Below are 22,714 nucleotides of genomic sequence, written 5' to 3'. Positions count from 1 at the left end.
CATCCTTTAATTCGTATTCTCATTCTCCGTAAGAGAATCGTCTCTTCCTTAACTCCCAGTTGGGTTTGAAGTTTTGGATAACCATTTTACTTCTAATATCTCAAATCGACCATGCAGTGACATGAAACATAGATATACACATATGCTTGAACATAGCACCGAACCATGACAGCAGGCATGCATTTGATTCTTTAGGAAGGCATGGGAAAATACTTCAAAACATTAAATTTCAAGTACTTATAACCTTTTTTGTTTCAACTTTCAAGCACCTATGCTTGATGCCCGAGTGGGATATGTTATGTTACAGTAAATTATTTAGTTGTGGTAATAAGTTGACACCGATTAGTATTTGGTATTCTATCCTTCTCATAATAGATGGCACACTTGAAAAATGGCATGAAATTTTAGAAAATTTCCTCCATTTCAGTTCAGGAGTGCAATTTAGTTAGGGCATAAATTTTAAGAAATTGTTGGAGTGTGTATTAATTGAAGTGAGTGGTTGTTGGACTGTTGGAGTGTGTAATAATTGAAGTGGGGTAGTGGAAAGTGGAACCCTTTTGACTTTTTGTATGTTTAGAATTTTGTTTTGTTTTAATTTCATCAACAATGAGGTTAAATTTTGTGTCCAAATATGGTAAATTCTAAATGAGACTCTTAAATTGGGAGGGACGGAAATGGTAAAACAGGAATCTTAAACTAAGACGGAGGGAGTACTGTTTTGTGTGTTAAGTGGAGAGAGAAAATAGTACTCCCTCCGTCCCACTTAAAATGCAACATTTGAGAATCGGCACGGGATTTTATGTAGTGTTGTTTTGTGAGTTAATGAAGAGAGAGTAAAGTAAGAGAGATGAAAAAGTAGAGATAGAGTTGTTTCCATTTAAGGAAACGTTTCATTTTTAATGGGACAACCAAAAAAGGAAAACGTTGCATTTTTAATGGGACAGAAGGAGTATATATTTATATTAATGTAAAAGAATATTTTTTCTAAAAAATGAAATGTAACATCTTTTGTATGACAAGCTAAGAAAAGTATTACATCTATTATGGAACAGAAGAAGTACTACTATTTACATAAATAAAATAGGCATTTCACGTCCATATTCAGTATATTAGATTATATTTAAATTACAAAAATCCTCTAGTAATCTTAAACAAAATGAGGAATGAAAAGTTTAAAGGGCATAAAGGGCATTTGAGTCAGTTGTTATGATTGGATTTGAAATATAAATTAATTAATCCATCTGGATAATTTAAATTGCGTACCAGTAGCAAAGTAGAGCTAGGAATATAGTGCCACAAAATCAAATGAACAAATGGCCATAGAAATACTTTACCCACATAAGGCCAGAATCCCAGATAATAACACAAATCCACTGATCCACTTCACTTATAAATATTCAACAGAATGATGTCTCAAAAGTGCAGCATACGATAAAATGTCTGATAAGTAGATTAATTCAATTAAACCCTACTTTTAACATCCACAGTAGTACCTAAACCAACCAACATTTAGGGTGAGATTTGTTCCTACGCCCATCCAATCAAGTTCTGAAAAATACAACACAACATTCATGAAAAAAAACTACATCATCATAACCTGAACCACAACCACATCAAGAAGTCTTGGAGCACTCTATCACATGGTCTTTGAATTTCTGAAGCTCGGACAGAACTTCATCTTTGGGACGGTACAGAAGATCAGTCATACGCCACATCTGTAAAACGTAATATAATGCAGGACAGATCAGATCTTAAGCCTAGTGAGAGCATGTATTTGTTGCACTTTTTTTAGAGAATTTTGAGCCTAAAATTTAAAGAATTTTGGAGTAATCTAGATGCAATCTACACTATCAGTGTTTTGGTGTAGGAATTTGGAAGAAGTGGAAGCTCAAGCAAGGCATGGAACCATGAGATTGCAAATGAAGGCCAAAATCTCGAGGAATTGGGCTGAATTGACTAAGCGATGACAAACTGCCCTGTGAGAACGTCTAGCATGTTCGTAACCGACTGTGATCAGCCAAGGGGTAAAATGGCCATTCTGCAGAAATTAATCTGCTGACAGCCTCCACATTTAAGGAAGGGGTGATGGGAGAGGCATAGAACTAATTTCCAACTCTATAAAATAAAAAGAAAAAGAAAAAGAAAAAAAACACCATTCACAACTCCAACACTATCAGCTCATGTCATTCACTCTCTACACTCTCCGTTCTCATTCCACCTTAAAGAAACAAAGAAGTCATGTTCAGCCGCAGGTTCACAACAAGGAAGCTCCACAAGTGTAACGGGAATTCACTCCTGCATTTTTCTCTTCTGTTTCTTCCTAACAATCCTAATTAGAATTTAGCTTATATTTCAGTTGATACTATTCGAAGAGAAACACTTGTGATTTTCGCCCCAAGCCGTCCCAGGCTCGCCAGTGAATATGGCTAATTCCAGCCACCTCAAGGCGATTCAGCTGGCACCCCGCGCCTCAGGCGCTTTTTAACAACACTGGTGGGAAAGCAAATTTTCTTTGGTAGTTGAGATTTATTAACAACAAATTTTAACTACCACCTAGCAAGACAGTTAGAAGATATGGTAACTGTGAAACAGTATGATACCTGCAGAGTACCACCCCCACCGGAGAATTCCCCATCATCAGATACGCTAACAATCGTCCATGGATCATGAGCATTCCAGTGGAAGTCAACAACCTTATCCCTGTAGGCCAAAATTACCATCCATAAAGATGAAATAACTTATTGGTACTTTCCAGGAACAAGAGGGAAGGAGAGTGAACTTCTTTATTTAACGAAATAAACCTTCGAAAGAGTGAACCATGATAAAGGATCTAACATTGTGAGTGAAAATTTTCAAATTTTATGAGTTTCATGTTGCTTTCTGACTCTGATACATCTCGCTGAGTGCTTCAAAATTGTACATTTATTAATTCAGAGAACAGCCTATAATTTCTTGAGTATCATAGAAGAGAGGTTAGACCACTGTGTTGAACCTGATTCGTATTCACCTCCCAACAAGAACTTCTTAGAAAGTATATGCCATCTTTTAAGTTCAAAGAAACAACAATTCATTTTTTCTTTCATATAAGATTTTATCCATCAAACACAGTTGATGTTTCTAGTGGTCAATTACTAGTCATATTTAAGTTATTGAGGGGAAACTTCATTAACATTGAGAAACTAATTTTAAGACTAATATATGATTATTTTCCTATCCTGCATACAATAATCATCAAATAGGAGAAAACAGATACTTGTCTAGAGTTAGGAAGAGGATTAACAAAAGTGCACGCATGCGAATGTGTTGATAATCGTGCTCATAATATATCAACCATATACTCCCTCCGTCCACAAAAAATAGGGCATTTACCATTTTTGGTCGTCCACAAAAAATAGAGCACATTCATTTACGGAAAGTTTTCAACAAAATAATAACCCTACACATCATTTTATTTACCACTTATGCCATTAGAATTAAAACTTCTTTCTTACACTAACACTCCTTCTCTCTTACTTTTTCTCCTTCTCTCTTACTTTTTTCTCCTTCTCTCTTACTTTACCAATTCTACATTAGAACCCATGTCATACACCAATTTGCCCTATTTTTTGTGGACGGAGGGAGTATAAGAGACAGTATCACAAAACTCAAAAGAAATAGAAATGCATACTAGGTTTGGGTATCAATTCATTATCATAACATAAGGGCATTTACCTGTGCCCAGCATGTTGGAAAAACAACCCTGCTGGAGTACCAGGGGTTTTCGACCCTGTGTCCTCCTTCTGACCAACCTGCACAATAGTGTATAGCATAGTAATAACCAAAGAGCAAAGTAAAAACAACAAGCATTCTTATGATTTGAAATAAGAATAAAGTTATCTCCAAGTTTTTACTTCAATGAAACAGTCCACATGTTATAGCATTATATTTTTATACTTATTATTTATATTGAAAAATATCACCTAAAAAACATACCTTCTCATAGTCCCAGATATTTAGCAAGCCATCTTCTGCCGAGCTCCCAAATACAGAGCATTTGTCAGGTGACCACTGGGATTTGCAAATATTTAGTTATATTAGGAGATGGAAGCATACCAAGATTCATCATATGGTACAATCATACAAAAATTTATTACCTGGACACAAAGAACAGCTGCTTTGTGACCTGCAAATTTATGAACAGGAGATCCTATTCCGTTGGCTGTTATATTACGGCGGTCAAACATGCAAACTGTATTATCAGCAGACCTGAAATACATAGTGGAACCAGTAGAATCATGATGAGTTCAGTTAGCAGAAGAATGTAGCATAGAACTCAGCAACCAACATAAGCTTATTCAAAATGCTTACATACCCAGTTAGAATATAATTCTCATCGTGAGAGTTCCAATCTACGCAATGAAGATCAGCATTGTGTGCCTTCTCAACCTATAATTTGAGCAACATCTCAGGGTACAGAAGAAGACAATGAACTAATAGAATTATCTTTACTTGGAGACAACTACCAAAGAAAGGAAAACTTAAATAGAAACACAAAAGTCTAATCTCCGGATTCTTTCACCACTGTATCTTCTAGAACTCATTAAGTGATAAGTTTAACTGGGTTTTACTTAATAATAATCCAACTCAAACTATTTCTTCCTGAGTTCCACCAAATGCATGATCACCCACCCTTAAATTTCATACCTGACCCAATTTTAAGTTCAGACTATGGAAGATTGGGAGGCAGTCATGATTGTGCTAGAGTTTCAGCATCTCTGGTCAATATTATGGTTAGGTGCAGCATTGGGAGATTGCATGAGCCAAAAGTTCCAAATGTAAATGGTTATACATGTGAGAATAATGTTGTAGAGACTATACAGTGTAGAAGCAGCGGACCACATTATTAAATAGGAAAGAGAATTCAAAAGATAATTTTTTGTAAAATACTATGGGTTTCTGAGAAGCATATATGTGATTGAAATGTAACGGAACATCAATTTTCTACAAGCATTTCAAAGTAAGTTTAATATTCATTGATCGCACAATTTATCGCATTTCTAATAAGTCCTTTCAAATCCCACCAAGAAAAGTAAACAGAAATAAAAGTTCACACAGTAAAATGAGACTTGTGTGGCATATGACCCAAATAAAGTCACCATTCTGTTATAAGTTATTGAAAGAAGACATATATCAAGGTCCAGCTTGATAGCTATTTAAAGATTATACTAGTAGCACCAGTAAAGCGCAATGTTGCTTGGATTAGTGGAAGTTCACTCGTTTCTTTTCTTTTTCTTTTTTTGGATGATTGCGTTCTTTCGGAATACACAGCATATGCTGAAAAACTGCAAAAGGTCAAACAAAAATGACAAATGCTGAAAGTTCATGAAATATCTACTCAGATCATCCTAGTTAAAAATGTTTACAACTCATCTAGAGTCTAGAAAACTGGTTTTGATGGAAAGTAAGTCTAACCAGTTACACTCAAGTCAATCTACACCACTTAAATTTGATCTACTTCAGATCAATCAAATCTCTTTATGGGTTATGTGTTGAAAGACTAATTATGCAATCAAGACACTGACTCGCGCGATCTAACTAAATGCTGCCCAAAAAATATTACTTATGCAAAAGAAAACACAAGTACGCAGATTAAAGGAAATTGAGAAAATGACCACCCAACCTTAACGACCGGATCGCTTCCAATCCTTGCGTCCCAAAGTATCAAACAAGAATCATCTCCAACACTACAAAATTGCTGAGAGCTACAAAATGCAATGAATATACCACATCAGTAATGAGAAATCAGATAAAATTACTGTTGTAGTATAATATGGAGAATCAGTAACACAACAGGAACAAATGCAATTGAGGGAAAGGAATCTCAAATTAATTATTAAAACATATGCACAAAATAGAAAGATGAGATATAATTATATGAATAAATTTGCTAAGGAAAGAGAAACATAAATACTTGTATACATACAATATACATCATATTCTTCAACATCAGGAGTATTACCTTGAGGGACAAAACTGGACATCCTCAACTGTATCAGTGTGTCCTTGGAAGATTCCACGTGGACCAACTGTAGAATTATCAGCAGCCTTTACAATTGAACTAGCAGATTCAGCAGACTGAGTTCCATCGCTGGCAAGTGTCGAAACATGATCCTGGATACTCCACAGCACAACAGATTTATCCTTCCCTGTAACAGAACTCATAATTATAGTCTCTACAAAGAAAATCCCGGGAAATAAGTGAAACACTTTGTACCTCCAGAGAGCACAAAGGGTTCGGCTGGGCACATTGCAAGAGCAAATTCTGCATTGTCTTGGTGTCCAGATAAGACCTGATAATAAAGTTAAATTTTCAATGACCTCAAAATCATGAAATGTAGAGAATATAAAAGGATTCTCGTAAAGAGAGAATAGTTTCCCCCAGTAATTAAAACAAAATACATAGAAATTCTGTGTTCTAGCATGGAAAAGTAACATGGTTCCAATTATTAACAGAGATTCTAGCATCACATTACAAAGCCAAGAGTAACTATTTCACTGGGAAACATCATAAAGCACAAGTAAATCAAGAAAGAAATGATGACAGTAAATTAAGAGAAAACTAGTAAAAGAATTTATTAAGCACCAGATCTGGACGAGAATCTGCAGCCCCAAGAACAGCATGCCGATTAGGTTGCGCCTCAACATCCCAAATGAGAACCTAATAAAAAAAAATTCAAGTGGTAAATAAATTTCTATGTAATGTGCATCCAAAGAGAGGCTAAACCTTAAATGACACTTACTTCAGGACAATCAGTGTGTGTAGCTATTATATTTTTGTTCTGGGGCAGCTCCCTGATTCTGTTCACCTACAAAATTAGCAACAAAATGAATACAAGTGCTATAGCAAGCAGCAAAGCAATGAATGAAGCCAACAAAAATACCAGTATTAACAACAATGTTGTATGCAAATAACTAAAGCAATGAAAATAGATGAGGATAATTACAATTAACAAAAGACAGTGATGAAATTTATTCTAAAAGACATACTGTACCAAAATACTGAAGTTGCAGCTAACACAAAAATTGGAATAAAACGCATATACTAACTCTAGTGATCAGTATATATAATTGAAAAAACACCAAATATAGTCTGCAATTCTTTGTATGCATCTTCTATCAAGTTACTTTGAGAATAAGAAAATTTCTTATAACTATAGGAAATCAAATACCCTCTCTGTCCAAAATTAATCAATTTGTATTCATTTTTTTGGTCGTCCCAAGTAAAAAAAGTCATTTCATTTTTTTAGCAAAAATCAACTCTTTTAATCCCTCTCTCCCTCTATTTTCTCTACTAAAAAAATTATTCTCTCGTTACTTATCCACTTTCTGAAAACATGTGCCAAAAAGAAAAAGGGAAACTTTTAATGTTCACATATTAATTGTAAGAAAAAGTTAGCTTAGCGACAAAGGGGAATGGAAAAGTAAAAATGAGCAAGTATGTCAGTATTTTGAGCTTAAGGCATACCTCTCCTGGATGCAATATAGTTTTGTACTTCTTTACATATGGCGAGCGTGCATCTTCATTGAACTAGTAACCAGAGAATACAAGAAATAAGATCAATAGAAAAAAGTTAAGTGCAATCCATAATTATTTGAGATTCAGAAAGTGTGTAGAGTATATATATATACATTGGCTATATGACTTTCTGCAGCAACACGTGGCCTGACAACCTCACAATTTGCTATGATCAAGGTGTTCGGCTGCGTATGGTCGGTCTGTTTAACAACATGAAGGACATGCATTAGATCCAGTACACTGAATATGATAGAAACTACTATTGAGGAAAAACATTGAAGGGTTATTGCAGTTATATTAAACAACAGAGGACACAAAAAATATTTCAAGAAGGTAATACCAAACCCCCAAACACACTGAAACAATATGCTAAGGGTTGGAGCAGAGGCCTAGATACAAATACAGAGAGCAACAGAAGCAAGTTCAATACTAAAGATTCAGAAGCATGAAATACAGATATAAAAATATGATATAGACTTAATGTTAAACCAAGTTTTTAAAATCACAACTGAAAGATGCAAGAGGTCTCATATTCCAGAGGCACAAGGCACAAAGAAATGAGTGCTTGACTGACACTAAGCATGAAATTATACAAAAACATTACTTGTAAATTTGTTGTTGTAGTTTTAAAATAAAAAAAAAAACAGGATAATGCAATAATATATTTAAAGCGTTATAACGTCTATATTCACTGATTTTCCATTTCATTGCAATTGCATCAAACTTAAAAGAGAAACATTTGATAAGAAACTACTGGAGAAAAAAAGCAAGCAATAACCACCAGGAAGAAAGATATACTGAAAGAATCATCTGTAACATGGAGAAGACAATAAAAGGGTGGGGGAGAGAAAAAACATAGGCTCAGCCCAAGCAACACTTTTAGACCTTCCTGTGCTGCTTGTACACTTTTGACCCCATTAATAGAATTAACTACAGCTGAATATATCCAATAAATAATAGCAAAAATGTGTAAGATAGAAAGTTCACCTGTTCAGACAGGTAAAGACGTTGTTTGGTCTTGTAAGTTCCTCGCTCTAGAACAGGACCCCAGCTGCAAGCATGAAAGTTCATATTTTTATTATAATAATAAAGAAAAAATAGTAAATGCTTTAATCAGAGATCGACCATGATTACATAAAACTCCTTTGGAAAACTGTAAGCATTAACACTAGAACATAAAATAAAAAGGGATTTGAAGTAAGACTGACTGAACCCAGAAACATGAGGAAGGTAAAAAAAAACAAGGTCACCAAAAATCTTTAACCATTGTTTGACATATCCACTCAGAGAAAACACAAGCCACCAAAAGTTGAATTATTTAAGCGTCAGGTCCAGTAAAACCAAAACCCTAAAGAGAAAAAGGGGGAGAAAATGGGAATGTTTGAGGCGTACCGGCAGGAGAGAGAGGGCCAGACTAGATTGTGAGAGGCGAGCCAGTCATAAAGCACGGGGACGAGTTGCTTCCAGTGGGCGTAACCCTCGTCAACGGCGGTGTTCCTCTTGTCACCGGCAGAGCCTCTCATTCGAGAGGGAGTAGTGCCCGCGGAGGCGGCGTCTTTGTCCTTCTCGGCCTTGGCCTTGGTGGATCCCTTCGGCCTGCCGCGCTTCCTGGGCTCGGTTGGAGGCGGAGTGCTTTCCATTTTTGGTTGAGAGCTTTGTGTGTGTTTGGTGTTTGGGTTTCCCCCCTTATTTGATTTTTGGAGTTGGTCACTGCTATTTAAAGCATCTTCATCAACGCCCACTCCCACTACTTTGTTTTTACCGTTGCCAGCTTTACCATGATCCGGTGCGGGTTTTACTACCAAAGATAATAAAAGTGAAAGATTTGCAAATTTTTTTTTAGAATAAATTTACTTAATTAACATTGCTTATTTTCTCTTTTCGTAGATATTTAAATAGGAGTATCTCAATTTAACTAAACATAGTGTATTTCAAGTTTTTCATGAATACCCTTGAAATCATTAAGTGCACATGATTCACTATTCATGGCATATGTCTTATTGTTCGCTTTGGGCTTAGCCCTCTTCTGTCAAATCGGATGACTCCACACAAACATTCACACGCATATGTTAGTTGTCATCTTCATCACACTTTTTGCGGCGATTTTATAAAATTTGATTTGATTTAAAAAATTCTTGAAAGTTCAGCCATACAAAAATAAATCAAGGATGAGCATAAAAGCTAAAACAAAATCAAATGTTCATGATAAATGACCAAAGTAAAGTTTATAGACTGAAAACGTTGAAGTTCGGATTATATCCAAAATAAATCAAGTAAGAAGCTACAAACTTCCAAATATTAAGAGTTTAGGTTATAAACGGAGTACTATAACTATCCCTTTACGTATGAGTTCAGTTCAATTGTGATTACAAAGCTCACAATCCATGTTCTTAACATTAACTTATAAAGTTGTTTAATGAAATAGATGACTAAAAGATAGGGATAAAATACATTATGATGCTAGTTAGGTTGATATTCTTGGAGACCCTGGAAACCCTAGGATAGATTTCTGAATGAGAAAATGTTCAAGCAACAAAGAAGGTGAGGTCTCATCCACATGAATTTTACATGTTTCTAAGATTTAGACTTTGCATGATTTGATTGTTATTGCTTGATTTTAGCTCATCATAATCTATCTATATTCCTATAAATGGGTTATTTGACTATTCGGTTGAGTTTGCATAGAAAAAATGGATTTAAAATAGGTCAAGAGTGCAAGGTGCAAAAGTTAGAGCTGGAGCTGCAGGCATGGCAACCCAACTGGGTTGCACCGAGAGGCCAGAGACGACCCTCCAACGTCCCACTAGCACAGCTGACTTTGCACACAGAAAATCTTTCTTCAATTATCAAAAGTGGCCTATGATTACAGGTTATTCCACATAAGCGGTGCGACTAACATGTTAAAAGAAAAAGTGGTTTCATATCCCAATTAATTTGGTATTTTGAGGGGGAATGAAAGTGAATCCCTTAAAAGTCTGAAACTCCTCGTTGTGTGATTCCTCTTCAAAAAAAGAGAACTCATGTTTCAAGAACACACAACACTTAAACGCATGACTGTGAACCAAATGATCTACGTTTTAATACCATCTGAATTGAGTACCACAAATGATAAACGATCGCTAGACATCAAAACTTGAAGCCAAGCTTAGTTTAGGTTCAGAATGTGAGAAAAAGCCATAGGCATGTGAAACCTCATGTGTTGTCTACTTTTTATGTTAAAGACTCAAACATAGACACCAGAAGAGAGCAGCAAGAACAGAGATCCAAAACCCTGTAAAATTACACAGAAGTGTTACCAACACCAATCACAGAGAGTAAGTAAAAGCAAAATCTTTACAAAAATTATGTTAACATACCAGGAAAACTGATGCAAACGCACCAGTAGTCAATTCCTTTGCAAGATTGCGATTTTTCCTAGAGGAAGTAGCTTCATAACTGCAAGATAAAAGGAACAAATAAGTACCATATGCTGCTCAGAAATGAAAGGGCACCAAGAAATGGTTTTGGGTGGTTTTTTGTTGTTTAGATTTAATGAAGAGGAAACAATTTACAGTAACAAGTGTAAAAGATAGGTTCTCTTTTAGTGCAGCACCACTAGGCCTGGTCAAAATGCTGATTGTAATCACACTGTCTCATTTGTCATCAAAACTATGAAGTTATACTTTATGATATCATTTCAATTTGGCTGAACATTTCCTGAGCTTTAGTATATCCAACCCCCCCCCCCCCATGCAACATGAAACCATTTCACCCAAATAAGAAGATGAAGTCAAATAACTGGACACTTGCAAAATGACCGAAGCATCAGAAGGAAGCATTTGAATGCCACCATGCTTGGAAAATTAGTTATGGACGCAATTCCACATGGTAGAAATTGAAATACCAATTTTCTTCATCCGCACACAAATATTGCTAAATCAGAGGAAAGGCTGGGAATGAAAACAAACTGCATTGGGGGATGGTAGTTAATAATTGTCAAATGTCAGTCATAATTTAAGGAAGAACAACAAAATGGGAGATTCAAGAAAGCACATCTTCAAAATTATATTATTGCAGGAAGTTCTCTTTATTTTCTTTATAGTACACTATATTTTGTGGTTTTTAATTATGCTCTTTCTATAGGTGCTAAATTATTGAAGAAACATTAAACCACCGACACATAAGGCTCGTGAAGCTGGATAATCTGGAAAATGATTGTGTGTATCACCACGCAGAAAGAAGGCTTTTTTTCTAAGTCATTGCAAAAATTTAGCTGATTAAACAGGACGAAAATTCACTAATGACCGATGAATAAAGCAATGCAATCATCAAAGTACAATTTTGAATGAAAAAATAAACACACACACACACACACCATAAACCACTGATCCAGAAACTTTCACCATTGAAATTCTCTCACGGACACATTACTAGATTTAGCATTTCAAAATTCAGAAAAAAAATCTAAAATATCCAAAGGTACAGGACACAAATACTTCGCATTTCAGCAAGATCAAGCTCGTGTCAAATAAGCCAGGTGAGGAAAACCAATCTCGACAAAACCATAGTACCAGAATCAGTGTAAAATTAGCACATACATAAAATTCGGAACGATAGCGGTTATAAATTAGTAGTATCAAATAAAAACCCCCAAAAAATCCTGAAATCAGTTCTTACATGAAGAAAAAGGCGGTGATGGCAAGGCCGACGGCGAGCAGAAGTACGGCGAGAGTGGGGTACCAGGCATCTGGAACTGGGCTTGAGATCGGTTTCCCTGACGGCGCCTTATAAACAAATTGAAATGAATAAATTAAGTGAGCGAAAAGGCGATCCCAGCACAACTAGATCACGATACGACCGGGAAAAAAAGATAACGTAAGGAGGAATGTGATTTGTCGATACCATTTTCTTGTGTGAGTTGGAATTTGGAGAGCAGATCTTCAGCTTCTCCTGCTGGGTTGCTCTAGGTTTACTGAGTATAGGGGACGACTTTTTTATCGTTTTGAAACGAAGAAACGCTCTACACCCAACTACGTTTTCTCGGTCTAAATTGATCTATATTCATTTAAATTATATGCACATTTTTTTGTTGCCTAATGATATTTAAAACTATGTACAAAAATAATCATTTTGTAAACACAATAGATTATTGATGCATCTAAATAAAAAATAGGGCAAATTATGGAAAAAATCAGTGTTTTTGGTCAATATCGCAAGTTTAAGAAATAAACCCATTATATCAATGTCTTGTTGTATATATAATGTCTTGTTGTATGAAGCAATGCAATTTTATCACCGGACAATCTGTCACAAACTGTAACATCCCGAATTCCCGAACCCTAATTTTAGAGCCCTAAAATTTATTATTGATGACGTGGAGACGTGAATTAACTTATGAATGCATTTATTGCATGAGATGCTATGGCCGAGTCGAGTCTAGGGTTTGCGTTGGAAGTTTGAAAACTCAAACTTGTTGATTATATGATGTGGCATGTGATTTATTAATTTATGAGGTGAATTATTTGTTTTAAGGGTGAGTGAGAATATTAGAGAAAATTTCCATAAATACTAGCCACCTAAATATTGAGATTTTCGAACCCTTGGACTTTTGAAGGAGGAATTCTATTTTCCGGATTTAATTTAATTCTTGGGATATTTATCCAAATTAAATCCAAACCCCAATTATTCCTTATTTTTATTTGAGAAAATCGAGCCCCTTATTTTCCTAGGTGATTTTCGAAAATCACCCATGTAGGGAAGGAAATATTATTTTGCTTGTTTAATTGATTCCTTATTTGATTTCCTTCCATACCTATAATTTAATATTCTACCAAATCTTTCCATACCTCAAGAGATCTTGCCTTATCTTATTTTAGTCAATATTCAAAATCCCTTCCTTATTTAAAAGGCAAAATACACGCCTATTATCACTTCACCAATGGGAGAATTTTTATTTTTATTTTGCTCCGCGATATTTTATTCTACTCCGTAAAATATACCAAAATAAAATCTTGGCTAATGAAGAGCCATATATTTCGAAATTTCCATGCTTGATACCCTAGTCTATTTTTGTTAATTCTTCTTCCCTACTTCACAATATTTATTTATTTAATTGTGGAGAAATAAAATCTTACCAAATATTCTAAAGATCTTTTTGAGCACTATAAATAAGAGAAACCCCTAACCCTAAGCCCCATAATTTTCGCCCCCACCCATACTCACGCCCCCTCCCTCTTCTCCACACTCTCTCAATTTTCTTCTACTTTTCTTCAATAATCCTTCAACCTTTGAGAAGAATTGAAGTTTGATCCAAGAATTTTGAAGAACCAAGTCTAATACTTAATTCCTACCGTTCGTTTTTCTCATAAGGTAAAAATTTTATATTCATCTTCTTCGTTTCTACTCAATTCCTCTTCTTTCTGACCGATTAATCGGTATTCTTGGACCCTCATGCATCTTGTTTGAGTGAAAGTGGGATAAAGGGGATATGGAAATATGTATACATGTGTGTGGTGTGTGTGTGTGTGTGGCGTGTGTGTGTGTGTGTGTGCGTGTCGTGTGTGTGTGTGTGTGTGTGTTGTGTTTGAGTGGTGTGTGTTAGATGGCTAAATACTCTTGTATCACATATGTTGATGTTAGATCTAGATTTGAGATGAGAATGGAACTTATGCGATGAACGTGACCTTGATTGATTAATAGATCGGTGGGAAAAGGGAAAAACGTTGAGACATGCATGAGTTAAGAGTTTGTATTGAATCTGATTTGTGATATGTGCCTATGTGAATAAAAAGGTGAAACCTCAGTTGCGAAGCCGGATAACAAAGGAAAGAACATACTTGAAGCCTAAGCAGTCGAGGTGGGCTTTACTCTTAAACTCTTTTATGTGCAAATATATGAATGTGGAGAAATAAGGGTGGTTTAACTGTTATGCCATGCCTATGTCTGTTTTGTTGTGATATTGTGCGCCTGATGCCCAGTTTGAGAGTTCGCTCCATTGGGCTATAGGGCTATGGATATGTTAGACGAATTCGGATCTGAGTATGGGCCGCAAACCTTACCAGGCTGTGTACACGAGGGGATCGGGAGCCGTCCCTGCTAGTCGGCCGGTCTCATGGGCGAAAAGTGTGGCCACACTTTCGTCGCACCATGAAAAGATTGTGATTGTGGAATTTGATGAGAGAAGTGGGGAGTTATTTGACTGGCCAGTCTATTGGAAAATGTATTTTGTGATACTCGTGATATTCTCTTATAACTGCTTAAAACTCGAGTTCACATGGTAAGGGTGGCATAACTTATAAAATGTTTTGGCAACGAGTTCACTGAGTATTTCAAAATACTCAGCCCTGCATATGTTTTTCCTTATGTGCAGGTTGAACGATGACGAGCGGTGGCGGGTGTTGAGCATGATAACTAATTAAGATGGATGTTTTGAACTTCAAGCGTAGTTGTGTCTTCATACATAGCTGCTTTTTCTCTTGGTCGTTTTCCGCTGAAATTACTTTGAAACACTTATGATTATTTTGGATATTTTGCACTCTCCTTTCGGTTTAAAAGCCTTAGACTATCGTGTGGTTTTTATCTTGGAAATTATGTCCTACTCTTTAGATTTTTGATCGTAATTTATGATACCTTCATTTTTCTTATTTAAACTTCTAGGTTAAATTGTTGTTTTAAATGCTCTGATAGTTCCATTAAATTTTTGGTCAAAACTCTTTAAATGAAAACCCGAGCCTATATCGAATTCTTTAAGTCCGTTTTGGTAGCAGTCGCCGCATTTATTGTACCCTAGGAAAGCGGACTGTTACACAAACTATTTGTGAACTGTGTAGATTTATCACAATACCAAAAAGGGAAAGCAAAGCAGTATATCGACAAGAAGACAGTTCCACAACTATAAAAATGGCTCATTGCATAGATATACAACAAAGATATGAGAATGAGTAGTTTACAATTGACTTCGATCTGTGTGCAAGGGAGCTACTCAATCCAAAACTGGTTCCTTGAAGAACATGATCGACGGCTGGTTTCAGCAATCATGAACATGTCAGAATTGATGAGAGTAAGTCTTTTTTGGTCATGGGATGCAGATCAAAAGGGGATGTATAGAATGTGGATCTGCTCATCAGTGAATCGTTGAATCAAATCTGGGCTCGTAGAAGCAGACCTGGCTGTTGTAGGATTGAAGATCACATCCAGCAATCCAAGACCACACCTTCTTATCCACGTCATATAGAAGACCTTTCCCTTGGTTCCAAGATGTGAAGCATATCAAGTTATCCTGTCCGAAGCATTCAAATCTCTCTGCTGAGAGTCTCAAAAGAGCCCGAAAGAACCTTGGTGGCATCCTACTGACCTCAACCCATACAAATTTTGTATGATCGAGCTCCCAAATCCTCATACTCTGTAGAGTACTATACAAACCGATTCTTCCAACTAGAAACAGGCGTTTCTGAGTCCCAGCCACCAAATATCCATCCAACAAAGACCGCGGAAACTTTGCAGGTATGTGCTCCCAGTGCCCCGTATCAAGCCTGTACATCATTAGACCGAGTGGTGAAAGGGTCTCCAGATACAATCTTGAGTCGCAGAAAGCCATCTTCGAGGAGCATAGGTTTACAGCAGGCATGGTTTGGTGAAGCGACCATTTGTCTACCTTTGAGTCGTATACTTCAGTGGGCAATGACTTGTCCCCATAAATATCACTAGTGGCTATGACTTTAAACAATCGATTCTTCCTATCAACAACCATAATTAACTGTCTCTGCTGATTATAATGCAAACTTGGCAAAGTCCTCCAAGTTTGAGTTAATGGATTGCAAACTAACGTCTTGAAAGTCGTACCATCCAATCCCGAGAAACACACCAAACCCCCAGAAGAGCCAACCAACCAGAACGCCCATGGTGGTAGAAAATTAAATGGAATCCTGAACCACTGCTTCAACGGCAAGCTAAACACGGAGCACTGAGGAGTCTGTGGATTCCTCCAATAAGTCAGAAGGCAAGGCCCGTGAGATGGCACCTGTGAGTGAAACATCAGAAAGCTATTATCCTGCAAAATCGAGTTCCATCTTTTGCAAACAGAGCGGAGCCTAAATATCATAAAGGGCGGAATTCTAGCCAAAATCTCATTCAACAAATCCTCTGGCAGCATAGCCCATATGTTATCCTCCATGTGAACATCTGGCTGAGCAGATTTACAAAACGTTGTCACAGTTTCTTCATCCAAACCCCGAGGTTTCGTCTTAACGACTTTCTGCCTAGAAGGGCTTGTATTCCTTGACCCCAATCGGCCAAGAGGACTAGTATTCCTAGCTCCAGTTGCCCCGTAGCTCACCTGCCGGAGAAAGCGCTCATCCTCACCAAACGAACCACTTCTCACCAATCTGCAAGTCAACATTCTGGACCCGGGCTCAGATGCCTCCCCCAATTCAATCATTGCATAAACATTCAAACACTACTCCTCCCACTGAACCCAACGCCCAAAATCTTGTTCCTAGAGCTTGGAACCCTAACTAGCTCCCATTCAGCTGAGATAATCAAACATTACCAAGTTATTCAAACATTAAAAAACCAAGAATTTCATTATAATCACAATGCCCTCTCAACAAACATGTCCAATAACCGGAATCAAACAAAAAGGCAATCAGCTTAGAAAGCTAAAGTTGCTGAAGACGTAGGCAATCCGATGAACATGCCCCATTAACCTAACGATGTGAAAATCCCTAACACAAATTGGGATATGCGCAGAATATAAACAGCCCAAGTAATCAAAGGAAATGCTTAATCAATCAATCAGATCCAAGCCCAAGTCGTTGAAGTGGAAAATCAAATCAGCTGAGCAGAAAGATTGAATCATCTAAAGCGAAATGGAAAATGAAATCAGTTCAGCAGGTAGATTGAATTTCGACGCAATCCGAACCGAGAAACTAGAAATGGAAATGCCAATGCGTCGAGGATGATGAATTACCTTTTGCGGTAGTTGAAAACTCTGATTCCGACTGAAGGTTTGCAGATTTCTTCCCAAATTGTAAAATTCGAAATACCCCATTAGTATTAATTTATAAACGAAATCAGTCTTTTCATTCCCACCGCTTTCTGTCTGACTTGTCTCTTGTTTTTAATGCACGAAGCTTGGTTTTTAATTTTTCAGGAAAATACCTTCAATAAAAAAATTGTCTGTCCATTCTACTTTGTAATGTTTAATTATCTATAATTAAATTAAATTCGGTAATCTTGCTTAACAAAACAATTTTATTCTTATTGATTTTTTCTTTGTTGCCCTCAGGTTTATAATATTAACATGACCAAACGAAGCATTATAGACTTATAGTAGCTTTATAATCAATTTTTTATTATATTTAAATGGTTTAAGCAATATATGAAAATTACAATACTCCCTCCATCCACAAACAATAGATCTATTGTTGTTCGGCACGAGTTTTAATGTAGAATTGGTAAAGTAAGAGAGATGAGGAGAAAAAGTAGGTAAAGTAAGAGAGATAGGGAGAAAAAGTGAGTAAAGTATGAGAGATGGAAGAAAAAGTGGAAAAAGTATGAGAGATGGAAGAAAAAGTGGGAAAAGTATGAAAGATAAATTTTTCATTTTTAGAAAGTGATCTATTTTTTTGGACGTTCCAAAATGGCAAAAATGATCTATTTTTTATGGACGGAGGGAGTATTTTATATTCGTAGCTAATAATAAGGAGAACAATACGTGCACTTCAAATAAGCTACACTCAGTTAAAAATACTACCTCCGTCCCTGAAACTTTGTCTCATTTTTCCATTTCCGTCCGTCCCCCTTGTCCCATTTTACTTTTACCATTTTTTATAGTGGACCTCATATTCCACTAACTCATTTCTACTCACATTTTATTATAAAATTAATATATAAAAGTAAGACCCACAATCCACTAACTTTTTCAACTCACTTTTCATTACATTTCTTAAAACCTGTGCCGGATCAAAATAGGACAAATTTTGAGGAACGTAGATAGTATAAAAGATTTGGTATATGATTTTAAGAAAAAAAAGAAGAATGAATTCGATTATGATTACTATAATATCATAATCTAAAAAATAAATTTAAAATATTTAGCATATGATTTGAAGAAAAAAAAGGAAGAATTCGATTATGATTAACTTAATACTCTCAAGATTGGGGTAGTAGTATGTGTGTTGATATATAAATTCAGATATTTTTTGAATACATTAATTGACTAAAAAGTCCACCTACCAAATGAAATTTTATCGTCGAATATTCTCTGACAATCCATGAGTTGATCTTTCCTTTTTTTTCATTAAATTTAGGAAGATATGGATAAATAAAAATTAATAGTCATGGATCTCACATAGGCTTTGTAATTTCATGCAATCATTAAATTTTGGCATAATGGGCTCAACTGGTAAACGTGATGCGGCCAACTATTGATCAGGAACATATTTTTATTAATTATTTGGATAGGAGTAACTAAACATGAATAAAAAGTGTTCTTTTTGTTGTGGTGATAAAAAAAAATGCCTCAATCTCAAACGTTAAGTACTCAGATGGTCGAAGGTCTATTTATTTGATTAGATCTAACCAGTCGCATATTAAATATTTAATAAATATATGCTGTCATAGATTTATTTATAAACAGCGGGCCAATCAGATAAAAAAAAATTATTCTATTTATTTTTAATTCAAAAATAAAAAATACATCACATCATTGAATTTACTTTATTTGCAACTTCTCTTACGATAAACAACACATCCTTAATCTCATTCCCCAAAAAAATGTCAAGCTCGACGTGATGAAACTAAGAGAGTAGCAAATAGGGAAAGTTAACTACTGTGACGATCTTCAAATTTATCTTGTGGAGTATAAAGATTATGTACATTTTGGGATATAAAAGTTTTGGTTCTTCCCTCTAGAATTTTATTTTTCCAACATTTCCTTCAATTTAATTCTTATATATGCCTAATTTTTATATATGTTTTATTTAATCCGCAACTTTATAATATAGTATTCCCTCCGTCTCAAAGAAGATGATTCCTGAGATTTTATGCAACTTTATTTTATGTGTTAAATGGAGAGAATAAAGTAAGAGAGAGGAAATAAAGTAGAGATAAAAAGTATTCTCAATTTTAGTAATGGATCATTTTAATTAATACAAGCTAAAAAGGAAAGTCAGTCATATTCAATAGACAGAGGGAGGATTTGCTAAGAGTGTCCACTAAAGGCGAGCCGCGGCCGGGCCACGGGAGAGCCGCGAGCCGCGGCTCCCTATAGTGAGGGGGGGCGCCCACGATCGTGGCCTGGCCGCGGCTCCCCTATTTCCGATTTTTTTTTTAATTACTTCTACAAATATACCCATTTTTTTCCAATTTTTTACACCATACCAATCTGCACTCTTTTCATTTTATCACCAATTCTACTTTTGAAAAATGAGTTCCGACGATGAGTTCCAACAATTGGTGGATAGGGAGTTCGATGAACTCGTTCAAGAGGTGCAACGGGAAGCAGAAGAGGAGGAGGCGGCGGCGGCGTTCGTTCGTCCGTTCTATCATCGGCGGACCATCCGGCGTGACCATGTCGGGGCACACCAGCGGTTGATAGAAGACTACTTTGGCGATAACCCCCGTTACCCAGCAGAGATTTTCCGTCGCCGCTTCAAAATGTCGCAACGGCTATTCATCCATATAGCGACTACATTGGCGCAGCAGTACAGGTGCTTCACATTGCGCAATGATGCTAGCGGCCGACCCGGGTTGTCGACATATCAGAAGTGTACCACTGCAATTAGGCAGCTTGCCTATGCCGGACCCGCTGATATGTTCGACGAATACCTACAGTTGGGTGAAACAACTGCTCTGACGACGCCGAGGCAGTTTTGTAATTGTATCCAGGCCATCTTCGGTCCGGAGTATCTACGGAAGCCAAATGCCGATGAGTGCCAGAGATTGATAGATATGCACGGGCGAGTGCATAATTTTCCGGGGATGTTGGGCAGCATCGATTGCATGCGCTGGGAGTGGAGGAACTGCTCGGTTGCTTGGAAGGGGCAGTTCACATCTGGATTCAAAGGAAGACACCCAACAATGATACTGGAAGCTGTTGCTGACTACCGAATGCGAATCTGGCATGCCTATTTTGGTGTCGCAAGGTCGAACAACGACATCAACGTACTGGATTCGTCCCATCTCTTCAATGATGAGTGCCAGGGTGAGGGTCCGACGGTCAGATTCATGGCCAACGGGACGCAGTACAACAAGACATACTACTTAGCCGATGGGATATACCCTCGTTGGCCCGTGTTTGTCAAGACGATCCGACAGCCGGTTGGGCCGAAACAATCCTATTTTGTGGCCAAACAAGAGAGTGCTAGGAAGGACGTTGAGCGTGCTTTTGATGTCCTCCAATCGCGATGGGCCATTCTTCGGTGCCCGGTTCGACAATGGCACAAAAATGATGTCGCCTCCATCATGTATGCATGTATCATATTGCACAATATGATAATAAAGGACGAAGGATATTCTGCAGAGAACTGGGCACCGGAAGAGGGTGCAAGTACGAGTCACGGTGTTGCATACTTGATCCAACGGTTCGCCGATATGCGGAGGGAAACATCACATACGACACTGCAGGCTGATATGGTAGAAGAGGTTTGGAATCGTAGGGGAGGAGGGCGTAGAGCGTGATATGCGTTGGGAAAGTAGTTTATTAGAAGTCGAAAATTTTCGTTGTATAATTTTACCCCTTTGTATAATACAACGAAGATTTTGTTTTAATTTTAGTTCGTATGCATTTTTTCTATTATTATAGTCCAATAACTTTTATCGTAGTAGAATTAAAATATAAACAAAATGGAAAAAATAAAATTTTTGGTGGCTTGGCCATGTCCACTATAGTGGGAAACATGGGCATTGGTGGCCCGGCCACGATTTTGTGGCCTGACCACACTTTGTGGCTTGGCCCGGCCAACTATAGTGGACACCCTCATTATTGTTATCTCTTTACCTCGGTATTAGGACCTAACATAGAGAAAAAAAAAATTATAGGGCTAAAATTTTTGAGAAGATAGTTTAGGGATATATCATTGAATTTAACTGCTATAATAGTTAATCTAGAGTCCACTATGTGTTTGTAGGGACAATATGTTAATGAGTATAGTCTAAGCGACGTGTTCAGCTTATTCCAGGTCGTATTCTTCTTGCTTTTATTTTATTTTATTAAATTTTTTAGACTATCTTTTTTTAGTCACTTTTAGGAGTTTTTCATCCAAACCACTTCTTTGAGAGTTTGGCCCCCTAATTACTAGTACTCCCTCCGTCTTTAATGAGTATAAACTATTTTCTTTTTCGTCCGTTCTTGAAAAATATGAATTTTCTAGTTTTAGAATATTCAAACAACATATAACGTCTACACATCATTTTATTTACAACTTATACTATTATCATTAACAACTTATATCATTATAATAGTGTGGACCTCACTATCCAGTAACATTATTTCCACTATCCTTTCTCTCTCTTTCTTACTTTTCTCTTTATTTATTAAAACTCGTGCTGAGCCTATTATTCATACTATTTGAAAAAGGAGTGAGTAGTATTTTTTATGTGGCTATCTTGTTGTTCAGGAGTAGTTTTAGATATTTATTGCTTGTTTGTATTAATTTATGTTGCATATATATACTAAAAATCAGAACGCTCGACAAAAATGTGAGAAGAGGGGCTCGGGTCAAATTCATGTTGGAACAGATTAACCGGGGTAGTAAGGGTTTGGTCCAAGGGAGGACACGTGTGCAATTTTTTGACATTTTTATTTTATACTCCCTCCGTTCTATAGTAATGGAGTCATTTTTCCATTTTGGTACGTTCCATAGTAATAGTCATTTCCCTTCTTAGTAAAAGTCAATACATTTTTCCACACCTACTTTACTCTCTCTTATTTTTCTCTCTCTTCATTTCTCTGTCTTTTTCATTTTCCACTTTATCCTCCATTTACTTAACTTACCTAACACAATTTTTCTTAATCTTCATGCCAAAAAGAAACGCCTCCATTACTATGGAACGGAAGGAGTAGTAAAATTTTGAAATTAAACTAAATTTAATGTAAATTATCATATAAACACTCCTATAAATGTTCTAAGTTATCTAAAAATTACTTTGAAATGAAATTTAAAAATCACAAATTCTATT

General features: G+C 36.5%; 4 protein-coding genes across 5 annotated transcripts; 1 reads left to right on the top strand and 3 right to left on the bottom strand.

The window, feature by feature from the left end:
* Positions 1–1,360: 1,360 nt before the first annotated feature.
* LOC125193505 (WD-40 repeat-containing protein MSI4-like) lies at positions 1,361–9,259 on the bottom strand. The gene is made up of 15 exons (XM_048091314.1): positions 8,948–9,259; positions 8,543–8,606; positions 7,669–7,755; positions 7,505–7,567; positions 6,780–6,845; positions 6,623–6,697; positions 6,254–6,329; positions 5,999–6,185; positions 5,660–5,741; positions 4,352–4,425; positions 4,134–4,245; positions 3,973–4,047; positions 3,712–3,788; positions 2,601–2,700; positions 1,361–1,715 (listed from the first exon to the last, which is right to left on the bottom strand). Exons 1-15 carry the CDS (start codon positions 9,193–9,195, stop codon positions 1,614–1,616), a joined length of 1,488 nt encoding a protein of 495 aa, XP_047947271.1. The 5' UTR covers positions 9,196–9,259; the 3' UTR covers positions 1,361–1,613.
* Positions 9,260–10,612: 1,353 nt separating this feature from the next.
* Positions 10,613–12,574, bottom strand: LOC125193506 (transmembrane protein 258). Its single transcript, XM_048091315.1, has 4 exons — positions 12,437–12,574; positions 12,212–12,318; positions 10,912–10,990; positions 10,613–10,826 (listed from the first exon to the last, which is right to left on the bottom strand). The coding sequence occupies exons 1-4, from the start codon at positions 12,437–12,439 to the stop codon at positions 10,779–10,781; spliced, it is 237 nt and encodes a 78-aa protein (XP_047947272.1). The 5' UTR covers positions 12,440–12,574; the 3' UTR covers positions 10,613–10,778.
* Positions 12,575–15,384: 2,810 nt separating this feature from the next.
* Positions 15,385–17,633, bottom strand: LOC125191706 (F-box/kelch-repeat protein At5g15710-like). Of its 2 annotated transcripts, none has more exons than XM_048089115.1 (2): positions 17,502–17,633; positions 15,385–17,061 (listed from the first exon to the last, which is right to left on the bottom strand). In XM_048089115.1, exon 2 carries the CDS (start codon positions 16,968–16,970, stop codon positions 15,657–15,659), a length of 1,314 nt encoding a protein of 437 aa, XP_047945072.1. In that variant the 5' UTR covers positions 16,971–17,061; positions 17,502–17,633; the 3' UTR covers positions 15,385–15,656. The 2 variants fall into 2 exon arrangements, with proteins under 2 accessions (XP_047945072.1, XP_047945071.1); XM_048089114.1 differs by having other exon boundaries at positions 15,385–17,390; positions 17,502–17,608.
* A 2,327-nt stretch (positions 17,634–19,960) lies between these two features.
* Positions 19,961–21,214, top strand: LOC125195105. Its single transcript, XM_048093301.1, has one exon. The coding sequence runs from the start codon at positions 19,961–19,963 to the stop codon at positions 21,212–21,214; it is 1,254 nt and encodes a 417-aa protein (XP_047949258.1).
* Positions 21,215–22,714: the final 1,500 nt, after the last annotated feature.

The sequence above is a fragment of the Salvia hispanica genome, chromosome 6 (assembly GCF_023119035.1).
Source record: "Salvia hispanica cultivar TCC Black 2014 chromosome 6, UniMelb_Shisp_WGS_1.0, whole genome shotgun sequence".
Lineage (NCBI taxonomy): Eukaryota > Viridiplantae > Streptophyta > Magnoliopsida > Lamiales > Lamiaceae > Salvia > Salvia hispanica.
This window is presented reverse-complemented; position numbering and strand designations above follow the sequence as displayed.

Coding starts and splice junctions, on each gene's coding strand:
- LOC125193505 (XM_048091314.1), bottom strand. CDS start 9,195: ATGGAAAGCACTCCGCCTCCAACCGAGCCCAGGAAGCGCGGCAGGCCG. Junction 7,568..7,668: donor CAGAAAGTCATATAGCCAAT/GTATATATATAT, acceptor TCTGGTTACTAG/TTCAATGAAGATGCACGCTC. Junction 4,246..4,351: donor GAGAATTATATTCTAACTGG/GTATGTAAGCAT, acceptor TATGTATTTCAG/GTCTGCTGATAATACAGTTT.
- LOC125193506 (XM_048091315.1), bottom strand. Junction 10,991..12,211: donor ATCACCGCCTTTTTCTTCAT/GTAAGAACTGAT, acceptor TTTATCTTGCAG/TTATGAAGCTACTTCCTCTA. Junction 10,827..10,911: donor CGTTTGCATCAGTTTTCCTG/GTATGTTAACAT, acceptor GTAATTTTACAG/GGTTTTGGATCTCTGTTCTT.
- LOC125191706 (XM_048089115.1), bottom strand. CDS start 16,970: ATGATTGAATTGGGGGAGGCATCTGAGCCCGGGTCCAGAATGTTGACT.
- LOC125195105 (XM_048093301.1), top strand. CDS start 19,961: ATGAGTTCCGACGATGAGTTCCAACAATTGGTGGATAGGGAGTTCGAT.